General features: G+C 38.7%; 3 protein-coding genes and 1 long non-coding RNA gene across 4 annotated transcripts; 3 read left to right on the forward strand and 1 right to left on the reverse strand.

The window, feature by feature from the left end:
- The first annotated feature begins 2606 nt into the window (after nucleotides 1–2606).
- Nucleotides 2607–9327, forward strand: chp1 (calcineurin-like EF-hand protein 1). Its single transcript, XM_026152631.1, has 7 exons — nucleotides 2607–2999; nucleotides 3256–3328; nucleotides 4342–4422; nucleotides 4948–5072; nucleotides 5150–5211; nucleotides 6894–7016; nucleotides 7770–9327. Exons 1-7 carry the CDS (start codon nucleotides 2933–2935, stop codon nucleotides 7821–7823), a joined length of 585 nt encoding a protein of 194 aa, XP_026008416.1. The 5' UTR covers nucleotides 2607–2932; the 3' UTR covers nucleotides 7824–9327.
- A 2076-nt stretch (nucleotides 9328–11403) lies between these two features.
- LOC113012134 (uncharacterized) lies at nucleotides 11404–16094 on the forward strand. The gene is made up of 2 exons (XR_003270654.1): nucleotides 11404–11730; nucleotides 12593–16094. It is a non-coding gene; the product is annotated as an uncharacterized LOC113012134 (long non-coding RNA).
- A 184-nt stretch (nucleotides 16095–16278) lies between these two features.
- Nucleotides 16279–21472, reverse strand: oip5 (opa interacting protein 5). Its single transcript, XM_026152141.1, has 5 exons — nucleotides 21142–21472; nucleotides 19082–19148; nucleotides 18824–18946; nucleotides 18440–18521; nucleotides 16279–18238 (listed from the first exon to the last, which is right to left on the reverse strand). Exons 1-5 carry the CDS (start codon nucleotides 21314–21316, stop codon nucleotides 18146–18148), a joined length of 540 nt encoding a protein of 179 aa, XP_026007926.1. The 5' UTR covers nucleotides 21317–21472; the 3' UTR covers nucleotides 16279–18145.
- Nucleotides 21473–21571: 99 nt separating this feature from the next.
- On the forward strand, nucleotides 21572–24981 carry nusap1 (nucleolar and spindle associated protein 1). The gene is made up of 12 exons (XM_026151280.1): nucleotides 21572–21823; nucleotides 21980–22048; nucleotides 22133–22324; nucleotides 22462–22645; nucleotides 22738–22833; nucleotides 23107–23219; nucleotides 23313–23363; nucleotides 23455–23621; nucleotides 23934–24097; nucleotides 24203–24319; nucleotides 24408–24510; nucleotides 24593–24981. The coding sequence occupies exons 1-12, from the start codon at nucleotides 21749–21751 to the stop codon at nucleotides 24678–24680; spliced, it is 1419 nt and encodes a 472-aa protein (XP_026007065.1). The 5' UTR covers nucleotides 21572–21748; the 3' UTR covers nucleotides 24681–24981.
- Nucleotides 24982–24985: the final 4 nt, after the last annotated feature.

Consider the following 24985-nt stretch of genomic DNA (forward strand, 5'->3'; position numbering starts at 1 on the left):
GAATGTCGCTCTCATTAGACAAGACAATGTTTCTCCAATCTTTTGCTGTCCAGTTTTGGTGAGCCTGTGGGACTTTCAGTTTTCCATTCTAGTAGTAGACTTGTGGCCATTCTCCTTTAACTTCTGACATCTACAAGGAGTTTTCACATGCACAGCTGACAGTCAATGGATATTTTATGTTATTTGGACTTTTCTCTGTAAACTTCAGACATGGTTGTGTGAGAAAATCCCAGCCGATCAGCAGTTTCTGAAATACTCAAACCAGCCCATCTGGTACCAACCATACCACTTTCAAATTCACCTAATTTACCTTCTTTCCCATTTTGAAGCTCAGTTTGAACAGTTTGAGCAGGTCATCTTGACCATATATGCCTACAAGCACTGAGTTGAGGCCATGAGATTGGCTGATTAGTGATTTTGCCTAAAAAACAAACAGTCGAACACTTGAACCTAATGAAGTCACATTTCCTTTACTATTTTTTGTCTCTCCAGAGTTCAGTGGAGACTGTTGTTATAAATATCAGTGCTTTTTAAGTCTAGTTGACAAGTTCTCATTTTGAGAAGAATTTTTGAACCTATGTATATATATTTAAACATATGTTTAAACTGTGATAATTTAAAAATTATAATTTAGAAAACGAAAGAGATTGATTCCAGGAAGAAGAGAGCTGATTACCTCAAATTAGGAAGAGCTAATTACCTTCCAGTTAGCTCCTCCGGAAGTGCTGTTTATTGTTATTTATTGATATTATTTATAACACATCAAAGATAATGTCATTCTAAGTATACTTTGAGTTTTGAACATAACACGAAACCCTTAAAACTGAATGAACTAGTGTGACGGAAAAACTATAAAATTGCTCCATCTAGTGGTGAAATCTTTACTTACATGTTAAAATTAAAATTATACTCGGTTTGGGTTCTTTAATTTTTGACTGACTATATTTCTCAGCCCCCGTATTTGTTGTTATTGATATGCTTGTGTGAAACCCTTGTGTCACTTACGGCTTTCTTTTGCGTGGAAATGTGAAAAATAAGGGGCAGCAGTTTATTTAAAGATGTGCAAACATTCGTGGAAATACAGTAAATCAGGCAGAGTTTTAACGAGATTAAACTTCAATATTCGGTATGACCACCTTTATTCTTCATAACAGCCTGAACCGTCTTAGGCAAGCTTTTTGTAATTTCTTTAAGTAGTCTTCAGGATGAATAGTTCTCCAGGCCTCTTGAAGGACACCCAAACCTCTGCTTTTGTTCTCTATTCTGCGTCAAGATGATGATTCCACCCATTTTGATAAGATCTTCATGACCGCTGGATGAAATGCATTCCAGACATGTGCTGGAGATAGTTTTTTTTTTTTTTTTAGGGCAGACAAATCTTCAGGTTCACCTTACTTACTCAAAGGTAGATCTGTAGTCGTGAGTCATCCTTTCTCATATGCACACTCTCAACAACACTTGCACATAATACACACACACGCAATCACTCTTTATTTATCCTCCAGTTGTCCAATTTCTTGAGATTTGCTAAGTTTTTAGAATCGCCTTGTTGGTGCAAACCTTTTTTTCTCTCTCCCCCCTCCCCCTTACAGTTGGTTAATTCAGGATTTTTCATTCAGCTAAGGAGCAGGAACAAATTATGTGTTTTTGTGACAGGCTGATGATTACAAAGTGGCAAAAGAAAAAATTAAAACAGTTTCTGTTGTCTGTTATGTGTAGACATAACACTGGTTCATTTCTTCTTTTTATGCTTGAATGATTCCCAGGTCGATGTTATGTGCGTAACACAAAACTTAGAAGAACATCTGGATCCTTGGTAGCAAAACTGAAAGAAATGGTGGTTGAGTCCTTCATTTTGAACAGCAGTGTATGTCTCTGTATAAGCTCTGCATTGGAATTATCATCAGTATGTATGTACATGTCTATTTATTTATTTGTTATTTGTGGGAGATATAAAAAACCCCAATTTGATTTATGAAGAATGCCCAGGTTTGTGGGTACTGACCTGAAAAATCGGACTTCTTCTTTTCAGGCCTCTTAAATTTTTGATTTGATAGCTTTAAATTTAAAGTAAGGTATTCAAAATTTCATCATACAAAAAAGTATGTGGAAGTATGTTGAAAAGTTCAAATTTTGAGAAACGTAACTTGAAATTATTTTCTTCTTCTTCTTCGTATTATTATTAGTATTATTATTATTATTAGTAGTAGTAGTATCATTATTATTTGTTTGTTTTAATTTTATGAGCCATAGTGAACTTTGTTTAAAAATGGTATAGTATAATGTATAATGGAAGTGATATCCACTTTGCGTGTGTTTATCTGGAACTGTTAAAAGTTGAAACTATTTTTATTTTTATCTATTTATTTACTAGTTCTTACTTCAGCCAGAAAATAAACCTGTCGACATTTTCCACAAATTATACAATTTTTAAAAGCATTTATATATCCAGCTCTGTCCTGTCCATTATTAGTTTTAATTATAATTGTTAAGCTTTAAAACTGTAATTATTGTTTATACACCGCTGTGTATAAACACATCGCCGTTTTTGACATTTTTAGGCAGGCATCAAGTCTGCCACCTAACCCCGGTGAGAACGGCCCAACGGGGAGGCGGCCTCCCTAACCCCGCCTCCTCCATAAACCAGGAAGATAACCTCACCGAAACCCGTCTTGGTAACGTCAAAACGTCGCTGTGTGCCGGAGAAAAGCAGTAGCAGCAGACAGACTTACAGCTGCGTTACATCGGCAGGAAGATAAACAGCAGATTTCTAGATTCAACACCAGCTGCGTTCCTTTTAACCGAACATAGCAGCCTTTTTAGCTCGGTTAGTTAGCTTGTTTGCTAACTTTAATAGAGACTCTTGGAGAGCTTGCGCAAGAATCATCTCGACCTCCGTTAACATCTAAAAAAAAAAAAAAAAAATCTCACCATGGGATCCAGAGCGTCCAGATTACTCAGAGAAGAGGAAATTGAAGAAATTAAGAAGGAAACTGGCTGTAAGTTGAGCTCAGAGTTTAGAGTTTAGTCCTTGTGTGAAGACAAAACCTCTTGGACATTAGCTAGTTGATTGCTGTACTCTCATATTGAGATGCATTTTGGCTGAATGCTTTTTCTGATTGAGGCTGTACTCATTGACTCTCTATATTTTGCTAGTTTAATCTGTTGCATTATATCGGTGAGGGGTTATTGTGGATTCAGTTGTGTATCAGCTATCTTTGGCTCATCTGATAGTCAAAATCTTTGTCGCCGCAGTTTCCCACAGTCAGATCACTCGCCTGTACAGCCGTTTCACCAGCCTGGATAAAGGGGAAAACGGCACCCTCAGGTGAGCAAAAACATAAACAGGAGCCACAAGCTGCACCTCATTTGTTTTGTTCCTTTACCAGCCCACACTACAAGGACACCGTTATAGAGGTCACCTAAGCAGTTAAGTTTTCTGGTTGACTTGAGAATGAACACACCTCAAAGGGTATTTAAATTGAGAAAATCTTACAGTGTGTATATATATATATATATATATATTTTTTTGTTTTACCAAATTTGCCTCTCTGAATGTGGTATTTATATTAATAAATTAGGTCTAAGACAAAGTGTTGTGCTGAGATAAAGGTGGGCAATGTGAGATCTGTCTCATTTCAGTGATGAAATCATGTAATGAATCTTTCTCCTGTCACTGACTATTCATCTGGTTCAGATTCTGTCTTAACTGATAGGTGAAGAGACTGGTAATCATTAAGCAGCTAAAATTTAAATTTGATGGCCCTTTGGCTATTTGAAAATGATTCCTTGAAGGGGAAAGGACAGTCAGTTTCTCAAGGGCAGACGGACCCCCCCCCCCCCCCCCCCCCCCCCCCCCCATACATACACACACACACAACTCTGTTTGGTTTCATTCAACTTGGATATATGAAAGATGTTGTGTTTACAGATAATAAGTTCCTGGCTATACTTTTTTTTTTTTTTCCTTGCTCAAGTGCTTCCAGTCACAGTAGAAGTCACGTTTGTTCAGTGTGACTTCCTTATCGTTTCATTAGTTTTCACAACAGTGAGATTTCACAGATTTGTTTCTAGTCCAACCAACTGGAGTAAGAAAATTTTTCAGTGTGTAACAAATCTGAACAATGATTTTAACAATTTTTTTTTTTTGTTCTAATAAACAAATGATGATTTATGTCATATATCACTCATCACATGACCTCATAAGTTTTGCTATGTGTCATGTCTTAGTAAAGCTCATCAACTCTCAGTATAAGACTGGTGAATTGTTAGGTAAAAATGAACAGTTAAAACATACTGAGTTTAGAATTTAACTTTGATCACGTCTCCTTATTTTTACAGTCGAGAAGATTTCCAGAGAATCCCCGAGTTGGCCATCAACCCTCTGGGAGATAGAATCATCAATGCATTCTTTCCTGAGGGGTGAGTAGTCTGTGTTATTGCTCTGCAGTAGTTTGGATAGCTTGTTTTTGCACTACTATAAAATTGAGTCACCAGCACCATCGCCACAAAGCTGGACCAGGCTTTCAGTTGTGGTTTCCTGACTGCAGGCTGGAGAAGCTCAGTCCTTACTGCCAAGTCTGCGTGGAAGTAAATCAAATGGGGTTTTGAGTTGTATACTTGACAGTTATTTGGATGTTTTCATCACTGTGGGAGGGAAAAAAACCCCAAACAGATGTCTTTAGATATATCATTAAAATTCTAAAAGGTCACATGTGTAGGCGTTGTAATTGCAGCTCTGTGTTTTAATGGTTTCAGACGGATTCTGGCTTCTCTGGTTTTGGCCTGTTTGTTTTAAACAACTTTATGTAGAAACCATTCCAATCTGCATGTTGGTGTTAGGTTACTAGCTCATTGTGGTGTCCACAATACGCATTTGAGCACAAAGGTAATCTGACTGAACTTTCCAGAGAGTTATAGTAGATATTTCGTGCTTGTGATTTTTAGAGAGGACCAGGTAAATTTCCGGGGTTTCATGCGGACCCTGGCTCACTTCAGACCAATCGAAGACAATGAGAAGAACAAGAACCCAGCTACAGAGCCCCTGAACAGCAGGACAAACAAGCTGCTTTGTGAGTGTTGGGGTGTAACTGGTATCATCTTGGCGTCGGTTTAAGAGTATGTGACTTACCTGTTTCTTTCTATTCAGTTGCTTTCCGTCTGTATGACCTGGACAGAGATGACAAGATCTCCCGAGATGAGCTCCTGCAGGTGAGTGGATTGACTTGGAGTCATCATGTAGTTTGTGGTTCACACAGTATGTCACACAGTGAATAATTAGTGTGTTTAAACATTACAGAGTCTTTTGGCAACTGTGGGGCTTACAAGAAAAATTAATATCTCTAATTCTACACCCATTTATCAGAAGTTCAGTCAGCCCTGTGTTGTCATTCTTTAGTTGAGACGTCATGTATCATTTTTCCGAGGTCAAATTGTAATTTCCCAAATAAAAACATCAGCATACAGGTTAAATTTTACATGCATGGGATTGTCGTCTGTTAATATAGCAAAAACTGTAACATTTATAAGAAACCTCTATGTCATATTAACTTACTTTTCTGTATAATTTCACTAGAATACATCAGAACAGAAGGATGTCAAACTTCCCTCTCTTCTCTATTCTTGTTGCAGTTCACACACAAGTTTTAAGTTGATTTTTTTTTTGTTTTTCTCTCGGTGAAAGATAATTTGTGACTTCCACTTAGGCTAAATCTGATCTAAATGAGGTGATGAATGCAATCAATTTTAACCACAATTCCATAAATTCATCCTGCTGTAAATGTGAGCAAATGACTCCTTCCTTTACGTAGATTTCATAAATGATTTTGAGCCAGCCTTCAGCGTGTAACCACATCTTTATTTCGCTTTTGCTTTCCATGTATTTTTATTTGTATTTGTCTTCTTTAGCTTGAATGTTCTGTGCTCAAATGTTCCCAGATAGATACTCAGAACGCAATTAATGGTAATGATTAGCTACTGTTAGTCCGTATAACCTCCAGCACTTTGTTCCTACTCTTTGGTGTCTTTTATGGTAGGAGTAATAAAATAAAAGTCAACATTTTTCTAATCGGATCCACTCCAAGTACGTGAAACAGTATTTGGGTTGAGATTTGTGTCATTTTAATCCCAGTCCCCTGTAGATAGAACTATTTTGACTTCAAATTCTCATATGTCTTTAATATGGTGGCTGTTTGCATCCGAGGCCTCTTGGAAGCCCTCATAAAGTCTGGATATGATTTCATACCTACCTTCTTGCTTGTACATTACAGAATGTAAGACCTTTTCAGTTGCTACTTTTCCTTTCGGTGAATATCAGTTATTATTTCTGTAAATTTATATCTACAGACTGTATGTTTGACAAATGAACAAGTGCTATTGCACCACATTTGTTTTAAAGTGTTTTACAGAGAGGAGGATTTCACCATCAAAGAAGACTTTGCCCTTGTGCTGATAATGATGTGATATCTCACCTTAACTACAGGCTGATCCTTCCCAGACAGTCTAATATCCTGTATTTTGGCTTCCTTTGCACTCCCTCTGTGTTATTTGTCGTCCCGCTTTAAAGCGGGTCAAGCTCAGTGACATTCTCTGACCTGTAATTGCTATAAGCTCAGGGTTAATGACTCAGCCACACCTCTTGTTTTGCGCAAAACATTTCACTGTGTCACCTGCTTTGTGTAATGCATGAACCTGTAGGGCTAAATGTACTATTTGTGCACTCGTTTTTCACTCATTATGCGTGCACCATCAGTTATTATCATGTATTTCCTAGTCAAGTGTGGCTTGGCCAATGAACCAAAATAGCTACAAATGATCTTGTGTGATCTTGCAAAAATATACGTCACCTTGTTATTTGGTGACTCTTAAAAATAGATTTTGCTGGTTTGTTCCAGGTCTTGCGGATGATGGTTGGAGTTAACATTTCAGATGAACAACTCGGCAGCATTGCTGATAGGACCATCCAGGAGGCTGACACAAACGGAGATAGCTGCATTTCCTTCAATGAGTTTATTAAGGCAAGCTTTGTGGTCAACATACATATTTGTACTGTTATGTGGTTTCCTTTTTAAGTTAACCACTGAAGCATTGCTGCTAAACTTAAAATGACATAACAGATGCTGTTTGAAGGATTCTTTTTAATTAAAAACTGACCACTACCATGTGCAGGTATATTTTTAGCATCTGAGGCCTCAGTGGTACACAAACTAGAACCCAAGCCTAACCACAGAAAAGAAGGAAATATATATATCTATCAAGCATGCATTTTGCATAGCAGAGCATGGTTTTCCAGAGGACAAAAATTTGATTGTGTATCTATGTTAGTTATTAAGAGAGGATGAGGATGAAATAATCCCAGTTAATTCAGGCCTTGGTTTTCACAGTTTGATTTGTGTGGACATTTACAAGTAAGTTAAACTGTCTCAACCTCTAACTCTTCTAAAGACTTGTTTTAGTTAATATATAATGTGCTATTTTCAGCTTATAGTGACAGTTAAAGGTGTTTTATGGGGTAGCTGGACAAAAATGTCACACTGTGTAACATTGAGATTTAAATAGTTTGTGTGGGACTGAAGTCGTAGTGGTGTAATGGGTGAACCAGCACCCAGGACAGGGGTGATGGTTAACTGAAATGGCAGGAGAGCTTTGACTTGTTTTTGGGATTGATTTAAAACAGATGTTCTTTTAAGGCCCAGCCGCAAATGTAAACTTTAGAGCAGCACATTTTTCTGTAGTATAAACTTTTCTTGTTTTTGTTTGTTTATTCGCAGGTCTTGGAAAAGGTGGATGTGGAACAGAAGATGAGCATCCGGTTCCTGCACTAAAGTTTCATTATTGTTATCATTTTTTTTTTTTTTGTAATTCTATTTAGAGTAGCGCTTGAACATGTCCGTTGATTTCAAGACACAATCTCATCCGGCTGCTCAACGAGCTGCTGTGGCCCACGCTATGGGTTCAGTCCTTCAGGCCAAGCATTGGGTGGATACCATAATAAATCTTGAGTTTCGGCCTTTGCACTGCTCTGTAAACAAAGGGAAACGTTGCGTGCCTTGGGTTGTTTTATGCAATGTCACTATGTATTTTTTTCCCCAGTAATGATACATTCTTTATTAGGAAACTTTTTAGAGGATCGTAGTTATTACCACTTCTGTTCATTTTTCACATGAACATTTAAATATTTATAGCGTGGCAGATTAACTTTTTGCTATCGCAGTAGGTAAGTTTATAAGTTTATTTATGCTGCTCCACTGATATTTAGCCCATGCTGCATCTTTGTCCATATAAATATGCAAAGATTCAAAATTGTGTGATTCCACTTCAAAATGTCAGTGTTTTAATGCCATCTGTTGTGAATTGTTTCCTTTGAGCGAGCCAGACCAGCCAATCCGAGTTTGTCTCTTGAAGCAAAATCGGACTGACCTGTTCCTCAGGTTCTTGTGTAATTCACTGAAGTGTCTGGTTCCCCTTTGTAAGTTATTAGCTAAACAGTAACCCATGGCCATGTTTGTGTACGGTTTCATATAATTAACAGAGCTGCTGCCAGTAGAATCTAAAGCTACTTTTAGCTGCTCCCGTATTTACAGTGGGTAGGACCACATGTTTGATGTTGGCAGTTTTTAAGCCGGATGCCCTTCACGACTGGGATCAAACCCTGGAATCTCATTTGTTAGATGAATGTGTAAACCACTACACCGTGGATCAACTGCTACCTGTAGACTCAAATTATGGGCCTGTTGGAGCCACTGGAGTGCCTCACTCAATTAGAGGTGAGAACGGTGGCATGGAGATTTCAAAAATGCTGGTGTCTCATCAGTATGTGAGACTTTCACAGCAGGTTTTTTGATATCCTCAAAAAGTATCTGCCACCTGGACCAGCCCTCAAAGGCTTTAAGACTTAAAGAAGGCCTTGCTATAAGTACTGTTTTGGAAATTGGGCTGTGGGATCAGCTAGTCTGTAGACTTAGAGCAGGCAAAGATAACATACTGTGCTTTTACTCATTTGATCAGTTTCCCTGCAGCTAAGGAAAAATGCTGATTTCTCCTCTGCTCTGTATTTCTTAGAATGTCTTTCCTCACTGACCAGCGCCTGATGCATTGGGCTTATTATTTTTTTTGGGACATGTCACTGTGCATGACCCCTTTTAAATCTTTAATGTGAGTCTGTGAAGTCATTACTAGAGCACCCTCCAGTGCAGGAAACACAGCTCAACCATTTTATCAATCATTCTGTGATCATCAGTCAGATGTGAATCACGTTATGTGATGTTGGTCGAGGTATTATCAAAGTGATTCAGGAATTTGATTTGAATAAAAATAAGTGCCATGCTTCTTTGTCTCATTTATTGGGATGTTCTTATGACACTTTTTTGTGCTACTCACAGTTTACATCCAGCTTGGCAATTTTATTTATTTATTCTTTAGGAATTAAAAAATTGTAGAGTGTGATAAAATTAGAATATAACAGACTACAACTTCATATGTTAATGTTGATTTCTTGGATTAAATATTTGGCTGATAACAATGACAACAGTGACAAATAATATACTGTAGATATACTTACTATATTTATAGGGATATAAAGTGGACCTATCATGGTTTTCCTTCTTTTTCTGTGTGACATACTGTTAGAACTGTGGATACTAACCATATCCAGATTTCCACATGATGAGGTCAGTGTGTACAAAGTGATCCCATGTTAACAAACTCTTAGACTTTGGACTGCTTACGCTTGGTATTCTTAATACGGTCATCTCAGCAACCGTGGGCACAGATCTCCCATTTAGAAGAAAATTGTATTATCTGTGGAACCTCAAAGGGAGAGGAGTTAAAGCAGCCAGTTATAAGTGGATGGCCCAGAAATATCAAAAATCTTCCATAAAAATCTATGGGAGGATTCTGGAAATGTTAAAGGTGACATTTATCAGATCACTGCCCCCACAAAGCTAATCAACAGTTGACACAGGAAACAGATCATCATGTTACACTGATGCGGGCACACAGCAGATATTCATAAATAATAATCACCTGCTGAGTTTTAGACTTGCTATAGTGCACTAAGGCCCTGAATAGGAGAGACAGTGATTATGTGGAAATTTGAATCATCTCAATCAAAACATAATAACACGCTTTATTCTTGCTTTCTGCTAATAATAAAGCTCTGGATGGTGGTCTTTGAAAATTGTAATTTGTAAAAGCACTGTACCTTTACATTTAGCACAAGGCCGCCATTTCTCTTGTCTGGCTGGTGGGAAGCAGCTATGGTTTAAACAACACTCAACCCTGTTACCAATGCCCTAGAACCTGAAAAATCACCTTAATAGAGAATTTTCACTCATTCAAGCAACTTTTGACATCCTTGCCCAAGTTTTTAATAGTCACATGTTTTCCCTCAGTAATTTCTGTATTTATTTTCAAATATATGCTTAAATACACTATCAATATAATGAATACATTTATCATAAAGGCAACAGATTAAACCCTTTTGTGAGCTAATAAAAATATTTTTGCTTACTTTTATTGAAAATGATATGGTGACATGGTTACATTTTAAGAAATTTTACTTAACAGTATTTTATATGTTTTTAACGTGTTTTTATAAAGTTGATTTCAGTATGCACGGTAACAAGGTTGCAATAAGTGCTAATATTGGTGTTTTCTCAAAAACAGAAGCAAGTTGTGGAGTGTAATGCACTGTGGGAGTCAAGGACAAGTGTATTTATGTAAATAAAGGAAGGAAACTTTACCTTGTCTTATTTTGGAATTATGGGTAATATTGTCGCATTGGTTAGCGTGACACTCTAGTCAGAAGGAACACCACAAGCAGTGCATGATTACTGTTCTAGTAAAAGTGGTTTAACAATCGTAAAAAACAACAACAAAAAACATGTATAAACAAAATGAACCGTGGATTTGTAACTATTTTAGATGTTAGATATGACATGTGGCATTCAAGGAGTTTAAAAAATCGTAAATATTGGCAAATACAATTAACACTGGTAGTCATTAACGGAGTCAACGGCGATAGCAATAAAATAAATAAGAAATATACTGAGATTTATTATTTTTGAATTCAGATATGGTTTTAATGTAATACGCAGTTTCCTTTTTAAACGTTGTGAAAAACTAGAGTAAATAAATTTGTGAGTTTGGTACTTTCCGAAGATTAACCGCATATCCCTTTTTCTGTGTTAATTATTTGTTATATTAAATAGGTTTGAATTTTAGTATTTTGTCTTTGGGGCAAATGTAATTCACACAACCAACATATTTTTTTATTATTATTGTTTGTATGGATTATTTTCAAGTTTTTTGGGTGACCCAGTTAGCGGCAGTGAAGCGTTCCATGTTCAGGACACAAGAAGAACAACTTCCGGGGCGGGTTTAATGTTGATTGACAGCCATCCAGCGCAATCCTTTTCCCGTTAGCTCGTAGTAGCGGAGCGAAAATGGCGTAGAGCGGAGGTGTTCAGCAGAACAGGACGACAGGACCTTCTTCTCTCCTCGTTTGTGGTAACCGGGGAAAGAAGAGGGTCCAGAACTTTATTTCTTCACCGCTGCGGTTTCTCTTAGTAAGATAAATCAGACAGTCGTTCGTTTGGGAGTCCGAAATGTGTCCTGGTAGCGGAAGAAACCCCCTCTCCTCCCCACGGCTTTTGTTTACCATTGTGTGCAACTGCAGCTCAGACCACAGAGGAAATATCTCTGCATCCTTTCGGTCTAACTCGCATCAAGGTCAGTGCTTCGGTCAGCTTTTACTTAAACCTCTGTCTTCACTTTTTGAAAACTGATGACAATTGCATGCCAGCGGACTTCTACGTTGTGTTATTTGAGTTATTTTAAGGAGTCGTCTGTACATTAACCGAAAGTCACACCATCGAAAATTGTTTGTCTGCATTAAATGACACTGTGTCCATTAAGCACCATAAGATTCTACTGTAATCTCTGTTTAAAGCTGAAATGATTCGTAATCGAATAAATTAACTTAAGGAGCAGAATCGATTGCAGCATTATATAATGCATTCATTATGCAGTACTGTGTAAAACTCTTGAGCCACCCTTCATTTCTATGAATTTTTTTTCCACGGAGTCAACCTAAATTATTATTATTTTTCAAAGTGGCTTCAGGCTTTCTCTCCCTCCTTGTTTCCCTTGTTTGATGTTTCTTTTGGGGGGTTGACATTGGCTGCTTTTTCACTCATTTTCAATCCAGTCATGATATTTCATTTATTTGTTTAAGTGTTTAAGCCATTTAATAATCACCTCGTCATTGAAGCACAAAAAAGGCACTTAGCTCAAGGGATGACCTGTGTTCTTCTGTTTACACATAACAGACAGCTTAGAGAAAATAAAACAGATTTTTGGGACAGAACAAAACAAAGGCAGTGAACATCCAAAGAAGAGTTTTGAATTTACTTCAATATTGAATATTTACCATTTGCTGAGATAAAATATAAAGAAATCAAGAATGGCTTAAGATTTTTGTACATCACTGCATATCTAATTGTTCCAAATGCAATGAGAGAATGTGCTGAGTATAATTATGAATAATGGTCATATTTCTTCTATGAAGGTAACATGTGAATTGTTATTTTAGGAATAAACCGTCATTTAATGGAGTCATGAATCCTCTGCAAGTGATATTGCTTTGCAAATTTACCCCAGCAACACCAACATGTAACATCCGCCACCACCAAGACATTTGGAGGTAAACGGACACTATCAAGATGACCTCATTTGGGCTTCTGGGACACTGGTGCTCTCCTTCCTGCTGGGACATTAACCACTTCTCCTCCACAGCATCCCACGGATCATCAGTGAACACCATCTGTTGAAATTTTGGGCGGTCGGACTTACATGATGCACACTGCTTATGCCTACATGTAGCCTAGTATTATTTTGTCTGCCTGAAAGTCCTTTAGAAATACGCGTGACATTCTCGTCAGGCTGCATGTAAACATAGTCTCTACTTCCCAAATAGTAAGAAAGGAAAAAATTACTTCACCACAGTTACAAAAAACAGTTTGATAAAGAACAAAGTAACTGCTCCCAATTTTCTGGGAAACATAGCAAAAGACACAAGATACTGTAGCAAAGATCAAGGCCTGTGATTTTCATTAGACTCATTGGGTGTGTTAATGTTTTGTTTTTTGCTCTACCTCATTGCCATGGGAAGTCCAACAGCATGGACGAGGAGAGTGGTGAATTAGCTAAAAGGCTGTCAAGTGCCACAGAAAGTTGTATAATGTTGGATGATTAGTTTTGTTTCTGGGGGTCAAAAAGTGAGGTTGTAAATGGGAGAAGACTGAGCAGCACACAAGCACACGATGCACACTTTCACTCATTTTGGGTAAAACAAAAACAAAAAACCACTGAACCACTCAAACTGTAGTCTCCTATGCATCTGTTTTGCATTGTATTGTGCTCTCCTTTGTCAGGTCGGCAGGTGTTTCTTTACAAATAGCACATAGAGATAAAATTGGGAAGTTTTCCTTTTAATGTTGAGTCCTTTACGTAGAAATCTGGCAACTTGTATTATTTCAGATTTGTCTCCTGAAGCATTCTGATTCAGTTTTCCTTCATCTGGTCTCTTTCAATTTAAATTTTCAATTTAACATGTTTTTATTTAGTTTTTTCCCATGTAAATTGCTGGGAGGTTTTTTCCCCCCCTCCTGCATGTAGGGCGTGTATAATGGGACATTCAGGTTGAGATAGATTTTCAGTTTTGATTTCTTTTAAGGAATTGTGAGAAGATGCAATCAGATTTTCTTTATCAAACATGCTTTATCTCATCCAAAAACCTGGTCTCATTTTTCTTTTTCTTTATTTTTTTATTTTAACAGAAGTAAAATGCAGTCACTTGAGGAAGAAAATGACAGTTTCCCACTGAATTACCCAGGTAATTATCTCAGATTTCAGAGATTAGTGAAATTACTCCTAGAAGAAGCTTTACATTTAATTTAGAGATCCACCCAATGGAATCAAACAAAGTCCTGCTTGTTTATTTTAATCTAGTGTAGCTTTTTCTTTAGGTAGATAGCTCATCTTGGTCTGTCGGACATTATGGTGTTTCTTTAGGATCAGCCGAACAAAAAAATTCTTCGCAGCTCAGTTGATGTTCATGCATCTAAACTGCATTCAGGTATGTATTTGAAAGCATAAACAAGTGGCAAAGAGTAGGCTGGTCAGAGCTTCTCATGATAATGGTAACGTAATCTAATGAAATGCATAATTGTTCCTCAAGTGAATGCATGCTGCTTCTGTGCATTTTCTTTCTTTTGTTCACGTTTGTGATTTTTCAAAGGAAAAAAAATCACATTTTACCGGGATTTGTGCAATATTTTATCCTAACTGTCATGTTGTTGACCAAACTGTATATTGTATAAACAAGTGACAAGTTGTTTGAAAGCAACAAAATCACCAATGTCTTCCATTAAGATATGTATAGACTCATGTGCATTAGCTTATTTAGCGGGACTGTGGTGCCAACATTATAGTAGCCGTGCATGACCAGTAGTGATGCTTGCTTCATGAGGAATAGTGAAATCGATTTCTAGGCTAAGCTGGAGCGCCAAACTTTGGAAACTATTTCAGCGAAGTTAAAGGGTGGTAGACTTAGGTACATTTAAATACACTGCATAGAGACACAGCTTTACTCTAAACTCTACTGCAAAATCTCATTTTCATCACATGGCTAGTTTGTGCAATCGAAATACAACTAATGTAAGGCACAATCAGGGTAAGTTAAGTATTTAAACAAGTCATTTACTATAGCATATATGCTTAAAATAAGTAACTTATTTTATTTATGCACTATAAAGCATTAAAAGAATTAGTTAATATGCAAAAGCCAAAAATCTCTCAAGTCTCACATGTGATGGTGACGAAGAAATGTTCTATTGGGAATGAGATTAAATTTAATCCTAGATTTGGATCTGATTGGTAAGGATCTGAAATTGACTTTTAGTCCTAGAATAATGATCTCTCAATGACATCACATTGTACATATTACCTCATAGTTTTGGGATTCAGAGTGTTATATTTAATTCCATAAAATTGTATTTGATTAGAGTTTTAGAAGCAATAACCTACAATAATGCATGAGTTTAGTGCCCGGGTGAAAGTGTTTTAAAGGTTTCTGTAGCATCACATGGAAAGGGTTATATTCACCCGTTTTTATTTTATTTATTTTTTGCTCATGCAGTCGATTACACTTCTTTCATTGGGGAGTTATGGATTTATCACTGAAAGCTTAGGATATTTTCTGCAGAACAAAGTGTATTCTAGAACAGCTGTAGCGTCATGTTATTACATCAGTACACGAGAGATGCTTTAAACTTCAATCGTAGCATTTTTACATCCATTCAAAGCCCACTTCTTATTTAGAAATAAATATTGAAGTAATTCTGTAACTGTAAAGGCCTCACTGAGCGAACTTGACACTTGTTTGAAAAGCACTTTCTCTCTCTATGTACTGACTTGCACCGTCATCATCTCCACCCTGTCTTGGATACTTTGTTCTAACAACCCTGTAATGCTCTTTCTTGGAATTTGTAATCAAAAATTTATAAGCAAGTAGACATCTAGCAACATTAATATATGGGTTTGAAAAATATGCATGTCTTAGCAGAATAATGAATGATTTGTATTGCATGCAATAATCCAACTTTGTAATGTGAATGAGTGTAATTAGGAAACTGAAATGTTCATTTTGGATGTTCTGTCAGGACTTGTTTGACACAACGGCTTTACAGACTACCTGCTAGTTTGATACAGTAAAGAACAGAGTAGTTCTCCATTGTGTCAAATATGACCTGACAGTGTAGCCACAGTGCAGCTGAAAAACAAATCAACCTTTGTTCCCATTAAGGAAAAAAAAATATATATATCAAGAGCTTAGGTAAGATTAACGACATCACTTTGTTGATCAACTTTTCCCACAGAGGACGTGGACTGTGTAGAAACTATGCACTCCAGAGGGAGGAAATGGGCATGCTTGTTATGTGTGAGCCTCTTGTCTGGTTTTGTATTAACTTTAAAAAGAAAAAAGAATCTGTATCAGAAGTTAAGCAATAAAACGCAGCATGGTGCCAATTAAATTTTTGGGTGTCGACTACAGTTTGAATGCCATATAACACAAACCAACAAACCAAAAGTTTGTTGTCCTTAATACCACTCTGAGGCTGGTTACACACCAGAAAATGATTACTGAAGGAAGATTTGAACCTAATTCTAGCTTGTTTTGAAGATTGTAAGCAGGAACAAAACCACCTTTGCTCTCACTGAACTGTTGATCCTAAAATCATGGGAACAATTAACTTTATTAACAAAATAGCATTTACAGCAAATACATGAGATATACACTCACTGGCCACTTTATTAGGTTCAACTGCTTTATAATAGAATTATCTAAGCAGTCGATCACATGGCAGCAATTCAAAGCATTGAGGGCTGTGTTTGTTGTTGAGATGATCTACTGACGTTTAAACCGAGCGTCAGAGCGGGGAGAAAAAGTAATTTACTGACACTGAATGTGACATGGTTGTTTGAATGAGTATGGCAGAAACTGCTGTCAACAATAATAATTTAGATTAGCAGTTATGCACCCATTCAGGCTATGCAACAAAAAAAAAACATGTCTTAAAACATAATATGTCCAGCCTTGAAGCAGATAGAGATGATCGCAGCAGGTGCCACTCCTCTCAGTAAGAGGGGATTGTCTTATTGTCATTATGCAAGCATAAGAAAATTAAGGCAAAGCTAAGAATGGGAAACTCAGGCTACAAAAACTGAACAACAGAAAGTTACGAGAACAAGAGGATGGTAGGGTCAGAATTTGGCATAAACAATATGCAAGTATGGATCGATCTCACTTTCATAATTAAAGGTTCAGACTGGTAGTGGTGGCCTGCACAGTCACCAGATCTCAATCCAGTCCAATAATCCCTTTAGAATGTGGTGAAACAGGTCATCCACAACATGGATGTGCAGTAACTGTGTGATGCTATCATCTCTAAATGGACCAATATCCCTGAGAAATGTTTCAAACATCTTGTTGAATCTGTGCCATGAAGAATTAGAGTAGATCAGAAGGCAAAAACAGTACTGGCAAGATGTACTTAATAAAGTGGCCACTGAGTGTATGCTGTCCATTACAAACAAACTACAGTAAATCAAGATTACTTTGACATTTTAATTGAACTGAACTGAGCGTGACTGAACATTGACCATATATCTCAAACGTTGGCAAGAAGTCATTATCAGCAGCAGAGAAGGGATCTGAGAAGCTGTGTCAACAACTGTTGCTATCATCTGTAACAATTGTTAATATCTGCATTCTGCCATTTTAGACAAATACCTTGTGAGGGTACCAGCAACAATGTTTTGAACCAAAGTAACAATACAGGTGGAATGACGTTTATATTTCACAACAATGCCCTGATTTAACCTACAACAATTAAGAAAATGAATAATAAAAAGTAATTTCACTTAGTAGCTGTCAACATAGACTGTATATAAAAGATGGATGTTGGCACAGTGAGGTCCAGTTCTGAAGCATTCTGGTCAGCAAGCAACACATCCGAAGGGAGGGGTGAATCTGACAGATTAACCAAGGACACTTCATGGTCACACAGTAGCAACTAGCCTATCATAAAGCATACCATTTTGTTTTGTATCCTTATAGCCTAAGCGGGGCCATAATTTACAAAATAAAACAATCATGCTGTATTCAGTAAGACATAAAAATAGTGACGGAGGCCATAAACTCAACAGGAAAGCGGCAGATCAAAGAAGCGGGAGGGTTTTTCCATCTTTACCTTAAGAATTGATTTTTTAATGAGGAGGCGCCCTCTGCTGGTTCTTCTAAAGAATGCAGGTCTGTGTCCGGTTTAAGTATTCACACTCTTGAATGCTGGAGCTGCATCCATTGTTTACATACAATCTGACATATTAGTGTTCACTGATCTTCCCTTTATTTTCCGATGGAACAAACACATTTCAGCTCTAATCCATTATTAGTGATATAATTTTCTTTACAAGCATATGGAGGCGCATAAATGCCACCATCACCAAAAACCATCTACAGTACGCAGCAGACTGAAGAACATATTTTCCCTAATCCCAGGTTGAGCTGGGTGTCCTGTGTACACTAGTTGACCATATTACTGGTAACACTTCTGTCTACCAGTCTGTTCTTAATGCGTGACATCTGTTCCAGCTGTGCTTCAAACTGTTGTCTCACCTGCAACGGAAAGCAAGTAACACATTTATCTGCTCAGCAGAGGCAATTATAATTTATTTCATTCCTAACTGGATTGCTTTATGCACTAATCTCTTCTATTGTGAAGTGAGTGTGTGCACTGATGAACCACAATAAAACCCAATGAAAAAAGTAAAATTGGTTCTCTTGCTCCGACATGATATTATTATTTCAGTGTCCCACCTCATTCATGCTTTGTCTGAGCGGCTTCTGATCAAATGTGAGTGTGGATGCCTTCACCAAGGAGCTGCTGTTGAGGATGTAACTGCAGAGAGAATTAAGCAAGTTCTTGAAGATCGAGGGATGCAAAAAATAACTTCAATGAAATGGTTTCCATTAAAGAATGAAAAATATAATTACCACACACACTTATTTATAAAGTGAATAGTTAAACCTACTCATCAAGTGTACAACATATACAGGGTTTGTTTCATCTCTGACCTGAGCTCACAATATGAAGTTAACAAAGAAAGCTCATAAGCCACATGTTTATTCTACCCTCCCCAGACAAACATGTACACAAGTAGTCAATATGGTCGTGTGGTTAGTAGAAACCGGAGGGCTTACCAGTTGATGTTTGCTTTGTAGAGGAGAAAGATGGACCGAATCAGAGCCAAACGTGAGGGTGCTGAGTGAATGACTTTCCCCAGAGCACAGCGGCAGCCACGGCATTTTAAAGAGCTGTAGATGCTGGGAGTGATCAAGACATTCATTATCAACCTGTCTATACTACTAAAGTCTAAGCTGTGCTCATGACAATGCTTTGTGGTACAAAACAAATTTCCTCTACAAGGTCAATAAACGCTGCAGCTTAACCCTACTCACCAATTAGTCATTTCCCCTTTATGTTCTGACTCCATCTTGTCACTAATGACTACATCATTGGTTACTCCTAAAGAAAATTAGGTAGAAAGACATTAGGTAGAAATATCATATTGGCATAAAACTTTTGAAAATCATCAGTGGAGTTTAAGTATAGTACCCCTGAAAAAACAGACATTAAAAGAGCATTAGGGAGCAAATGTGGTTGTTTTTGTCACTCTGGCACGAACAGCACGTCCCAGTTGATCCCACAAGTGTTCAATGGTGTTGAGGACAGGACTACAGGCAGGCTATTCCATCCCCATCCATCCATCCATCTTCATCCGCTTTGTCCGGGGCCGGGTCGCGGGGGCAGCAGCCTAAGCAAAGAGGCCCAGACCTCCCTCTCCCCAGCCACCTCCTCCAGCTTGTCCGGGGGAATACCAAGGCGTTCCCAGGCCAGCCGAGAGATATAATCTCTCCAGCGTGTCCTGGGTCTGCCCCGGGGCCTCCTCCCGGTGGGACATGTCTGGAACACCTCACCCAGGAGGCGCCCAGGGGGCATCCTTGTCAGATGCCCGAACCACCTCAGCTGGCTCCTTTCGATGTGGAGCAGCAGCTGCTCTACTCTGAGCCCCTCCCGGATGGCCGAACTTCTCACCCTATCTCTAAGGGAGAGGCCAGCCACCCTTCGGAGGAAGCTCATTTCTGCCGCTTGTATCCGCGATCTCGTTCTTTCGGTCACTACCCACAGCTCGTGGCCATAGGTGAGGGTAGGGACGTAGATCGACCGGTAAATTGAGAGCTTCGCTTTTATACTCAGCTCCCTCTTCACCACGACGGACCGGTGCAGCGTCCGCATTACTGCAGCTGGAGCCCCAATCCGTCTGTCGATCTCCGGCTCCCTTCTCCCATCACTCGCGAACAAGACCCCGAGATACTATTCCATCCCCTCCACTCCCAAACAGACAGCAGAAGAAACTACACTAGAGCAAGTGCGCTGGCCCAAGTAGTACCAAAGAAGTCAACATCGCCAAAGCTTAACGATTATCAAACAGCTGCCCTCACGGCATGTGACAAAGGTACTGTAGACACTAATCTTGGCCCAGCTGAGACCACAGGCGAAATCATCTCTTGACCCTCAGCAGTTTGCACACAGAACAAATGTGGAAGCAATCACCTACATCCTGCAGGGAGCTTACTGCCATCTAGACAGTAATGGCTGCACAGTGAGGATTACCTTCTTTGATTTCGCAAGTGCATTTAACACAATTTCATCTGCTGCTACTGAGAGAGAATCTACAGGAAATGTCAGGAAACACATCCACTGACAGACAGGTCACAGCACATGAGACTGGGGAAGTACTCCGTGTGTTTGGTGATGTTCAGTTCAGGAGCTCTGCAGGGGACTCTGCAATCTCCATTGTTGTTCACCTTGCACACCTAAGACACTGAGGAGTTTAGCTCTGGGTTGTGGCACCTACAGAAATACTCTAATGAGTATGCAACGGTTTGATTTTAGAGGCAGGATGGAGAGTAGAGAGCACTAGTGGATGATTTTGTGTCATGGCCTGGGAGGATTCATCTGCTTCTGAATATGAATAAGACCAGAGGGAATGTGATCTAGTTCAGAAGGTTCCTTTTGAGGTGGTGGAGGAGTACAGGTACCTGGGTGTCCGCATCAACAATAGGCTGAACTCTGCTGGGGGAGAAGACTGAATAAAGGCTGACTCTGTAACTGGCTGTAAATTGGAAACTTTGAGGATATTGTGATGAAACTTATCCATCATTGATAATCCACCACTGTGCTGAATAGGCAGTCTCTCTAAAAGACTGATTCAGCTTTGCAGCTACAGGAAAGGCATCTATCACCAGGCATACTACCATATTGCTATTGAATAATGTATTTATCATCTCATTGATTATCTTACTCGAACATATTAGGTCATATGATGTAAACAGTCGCCATAAAAACAAGTCAAAATCCATCTACTATGAGTTTAGTTAGCACTGTAAACTGATACTGCATTTAACACAAGCCCAATGCCTCAGCGAACAAGCTTTTAGAAATGAAGTGTACTTACTTAAGCACATAAGCGAGTCCATGCTTTTCATCTCTCCACAGACGCCTGTGGAGTCCGCCAGGACGGCGTTGCACTGCTGACAGTGGAAAGTCATCTGCTGTCTGTGCACTGTTCCTGTGACCGGCAGCTTTAAGTCATCGGTGTGTTTAATTAAAAAGCTGTCGTTAAATTCCATGCTTCACGGTGCCTAGCCAGCAACTTGGCCTCCTCGCGAATTTGAACAACAGAGGAAAGCACGCCCTCAGCGTAACCACGCCCTTACAAAGAAATGTGCAAGATACCAAATAACACTTTTCTACAAGTTTAACAAAAAAATTGTGACTGATTAAATTTTAATATTTTAAATGTATAAAATGTCTAATAAAAAATAAGATTTTAGAAAGAAAAAATAAGCATGGGGGATAAAAACAAAATCCCGAAAATGCACGGTTGTTCTGATTGGCTGAGAGGCATATCCGGTTAGAGTGAAGAGCCAATCAAATGTGTCGCGCTTCTGTGTTTTGAATCGGAGGGTAGTTTTAACCGACGCCGTTTGTGGTGAGGAGAAACACCGACGTGTGCGCGGATTTTTTTTCTTAAAAAAAGCGAAATAAACTGTCATACCGGCATGGATTTGGACTCTATGAAATATGCAGAATTGCGAAGTCTCGCTAAGGAGCTGGGACTCAAGGCGAACATGAAGGTAATGAAGCGGTACTTTTAAAAATTTGCTTCTAGCGGGGTTATGGTAGACTTACCTTGTATTCGCTAACGGTAGCTGGCTGTTCTCTAACGTCAACGTGTGTTGGGCAGACTACACTCAAATGCATTTTTTCCCGTTTTTTTTCGGCAACATTAGGCCGACAAACTTCTGAAGGCCATAAAGCAGCATTATCAAGAAGAAAAGAACAAAGAGGCGAAGGAGCAGGTAACTTACTGCTGTTTTGTAATGTATTGGCTTTGTTGTCAGCATCTCATGTGCACAGCGCTAATGCGTTTATGACTGTTCCAGGGGCAAGATATTAATGATGAAGCTCAGGAGAAATCTGAGGTTGTCCTGGATTCAGCTTGCAAGGAAGAAGTTTCCAGCACTACTGGGTTTGTGAACACACGTCGAGGTAAAGGAAAGGGTAACAAGAGAAAAATCTCTGATACTGCGACACCGACTAAAAGCGATGCCAAGATGCCTCCAGTTGCTGCAAAGGTATTATACATTACACTGCATTCAACATAAATACATCTGAAGCACTCTATATCCCTGTGCATAGGGTTGCTTTGCAGCTGTTTAAGTTCTTTGCATTCTGGAGGTTTAAAACCTTTATGCTTATTTTTCTTTTTAAGGATGACACTGAAGCTGATGCACTTACTGCACCTTGCAATGCCAGGGGTGGTAAGAAGAGAAAGGTGTCCTCTACAAACGATAAAGAAAAAAATGAGCCTCCTAAAAAGATCCAGACTGCTGACCGTGAGGAGCAGCAGCTACAGCCTGCCATTAAGGATGAAGCACCAGTGACTGCTGAAACAGGTTAGCAATAGTTGATAAAAGCTGATACACACTTATGTTTTCTTCCTTGGACTTTACGATCATGTACTTTTGCACAAATTTTACCTTTAAAGGTCTGTGTCCAGAAAAGGCACCAAAAGGGGCAAAAGCTGGTAGAATTCCTCGTCTCCAGCAGAAGAGTAAGCCTTTGTTGAAGCCTGTTACCCCCAGTAAGTTTTGTTTGTTCCTCTTTCAATGATATGGTTCTTTTTGTGCTTGATTCAGCAAAAGCTTTTTTGGAGTCTCTGCTATGTACAGCAGAGCCTGTCCTACTTTATTTCAGAGAAATGTGTACATTTTCCTGTTTTCTATAGATGCACAACTATTTTGCTTGAGTAAATAAAACCTTAATCGATTAAAAAGAAACCCCCCCCCCCCCCCCCCCAAAAAAAAATGCATAAATAAATCTTTGAATATGTTATACATTTTATTTGTTTATCCAGATTTCAAAAAACTTCACGAGGCTCATTTCAACAAGATGGAGTCCATTGATTCCTATGTTCAGCGGAAGACGAAACAGATGGAGACGTACAGAAATTCAGTGAAGGAATTAAAGGTGCCAAATTATCTTGGCTTAGTTTTATTCAGGAAAAATTAAAGGTAACTTTTACTTGAACTTTGTCTTATTTTTATTTTTTTTTACCTGTAGAGTCTGTCAGACAAAACTAAACTGCTGCAAGTTGATGGCAAAGATCAAGTGGTAAGCACCACCATCTACTGGTCACCCACATTTGATGTATATATTGATTACTTCTGAAGCACACTAATGACACATGTATATAATCCCACAGAGGGCAAATCCAACTCGTGCTTCCATGTTCAGCCCTGCCCCAGTGAACAAGACACCAGGTGGCAAAAACCGCAGGCACACTGTGCTTTCAGCCACCAAAAAACCTCTTTCAAAGGAGGTCACCTCCTTCAGGCCGTCTGTTCTTTCTACTCGCAGGATCAATGTTCGGTGAGTCACCGTTTTATCCTCTGGCCTTTTGATACAACAAATCTAATGAATTTCTTCGGGATCTGTGTCTTTTAAATGGACAAAAGTACTGAGCCACAGTCTTTTAATCTTCTCATTAGTTATCAATCACTTTCGCACAGGTGTATAAAACTTATGACTTAGCGATGCAGTCTCTGTTTGCAAACACTTGTTAAATAATGGTTCATTCTAAAGGATAAACCTGAATTCAAGAGTGGATATTCCAAAATAAACTTTAAGTGGTATTGCAAAGTGGAAACATTCAAATTTAAGTTAAGAACTGTCTACATATAGGTTCTCAGAAGCTACTCATGACAATGAATATAAAAGGTCACTGGTGAAGACACCTGCACGCATGTCACCCTGCGTGGCTTCCAGCACCCCGCAGAAACCGACTGCCAATGGATTAAAGCCCAGCAGTGTCAAAACTGCATCGTTCTCTGCAACAAAAACTCCAGGTACTTTGGCCTTTCAACCCTTGGAATGATATATTTGAAGTATGTTTCTAAAAAGTAGATGATTATGTTTTGGTTTTTTTTGTTTTTTTTCCCCCCCTCTGAAAGGACCATTTGTTTTCACTGGCAACACAAGCACTTCAACAACGCCTGGCACAAACAAGAAACCCAGCTTTGATCTGAAGGCGAGTCTGTCACGTCCCCTCACCTACAAGCCTCATAAAGGTATAAAAATGTTCTCATTTTCCCTGTTCGTGTGAAACACCATTTGATTGGACAAGATGTAGCATTGAGTTATTTATTTTATACATAGGTAAACTGAAGCCATTTGAAGATGTCAAAGAAAACACGGCCATGAACAAGTCTGTCTCAAATCCGCACCAGGAAGCTTACAAACAGCACAAAGTCCAGTCAAGGTAGGTTTTTAATTGATGCTGAAAATTCTCCCATTGCAGTTGGCTCATGCCACATCTCTGAATATCTTTATTCTTATTTTAGGCAGGGCAGGAGAGCAAAGCAGATACAAGATCGGAAGCAGAAGAAAGAAAGTATGCTTGGGGCAAGAAGAGGCCTTGTCATGGCATAAAATATTGTGCCTGCTTGGGGCCGTTTGTAAACCCTGTTGAAGTGTAAATATTTCATTGTCTGCAGCTTCAGTTTCAGCATTTTGTAGCCCCTATAGAAAAGTAGTAGAAGCTTACATATACTGTCCAGCGTCTTTGAGGTTCAAATCCTGCATTTCTTTTAAATACTTTTAGCTCAAACGCTAATACCTTTTTTAAAAGGATATTTTGATGTGATATAAGTCTGTCCTGTTTTGCTGCATTTTGAAACTACTAATTAAAAATTTCATTTGCTTTATTACTTTGCTAGAATTGAGGCACTCATAAG

This window comes from Astatotilapia calliptera, chromosome 19, assembly GCF_900246225.1.
Source record: "Astatotilapia calliptera chromosome 19, fAstCal1.2, whole genome shotgun sequence".
Lineage (NCBI taxonomy): Eukaryota > Metazoa > Chordata > Actinopteri > Cichliformes > Cichlidae > Astatotilapia > Astatotilapia calliptera.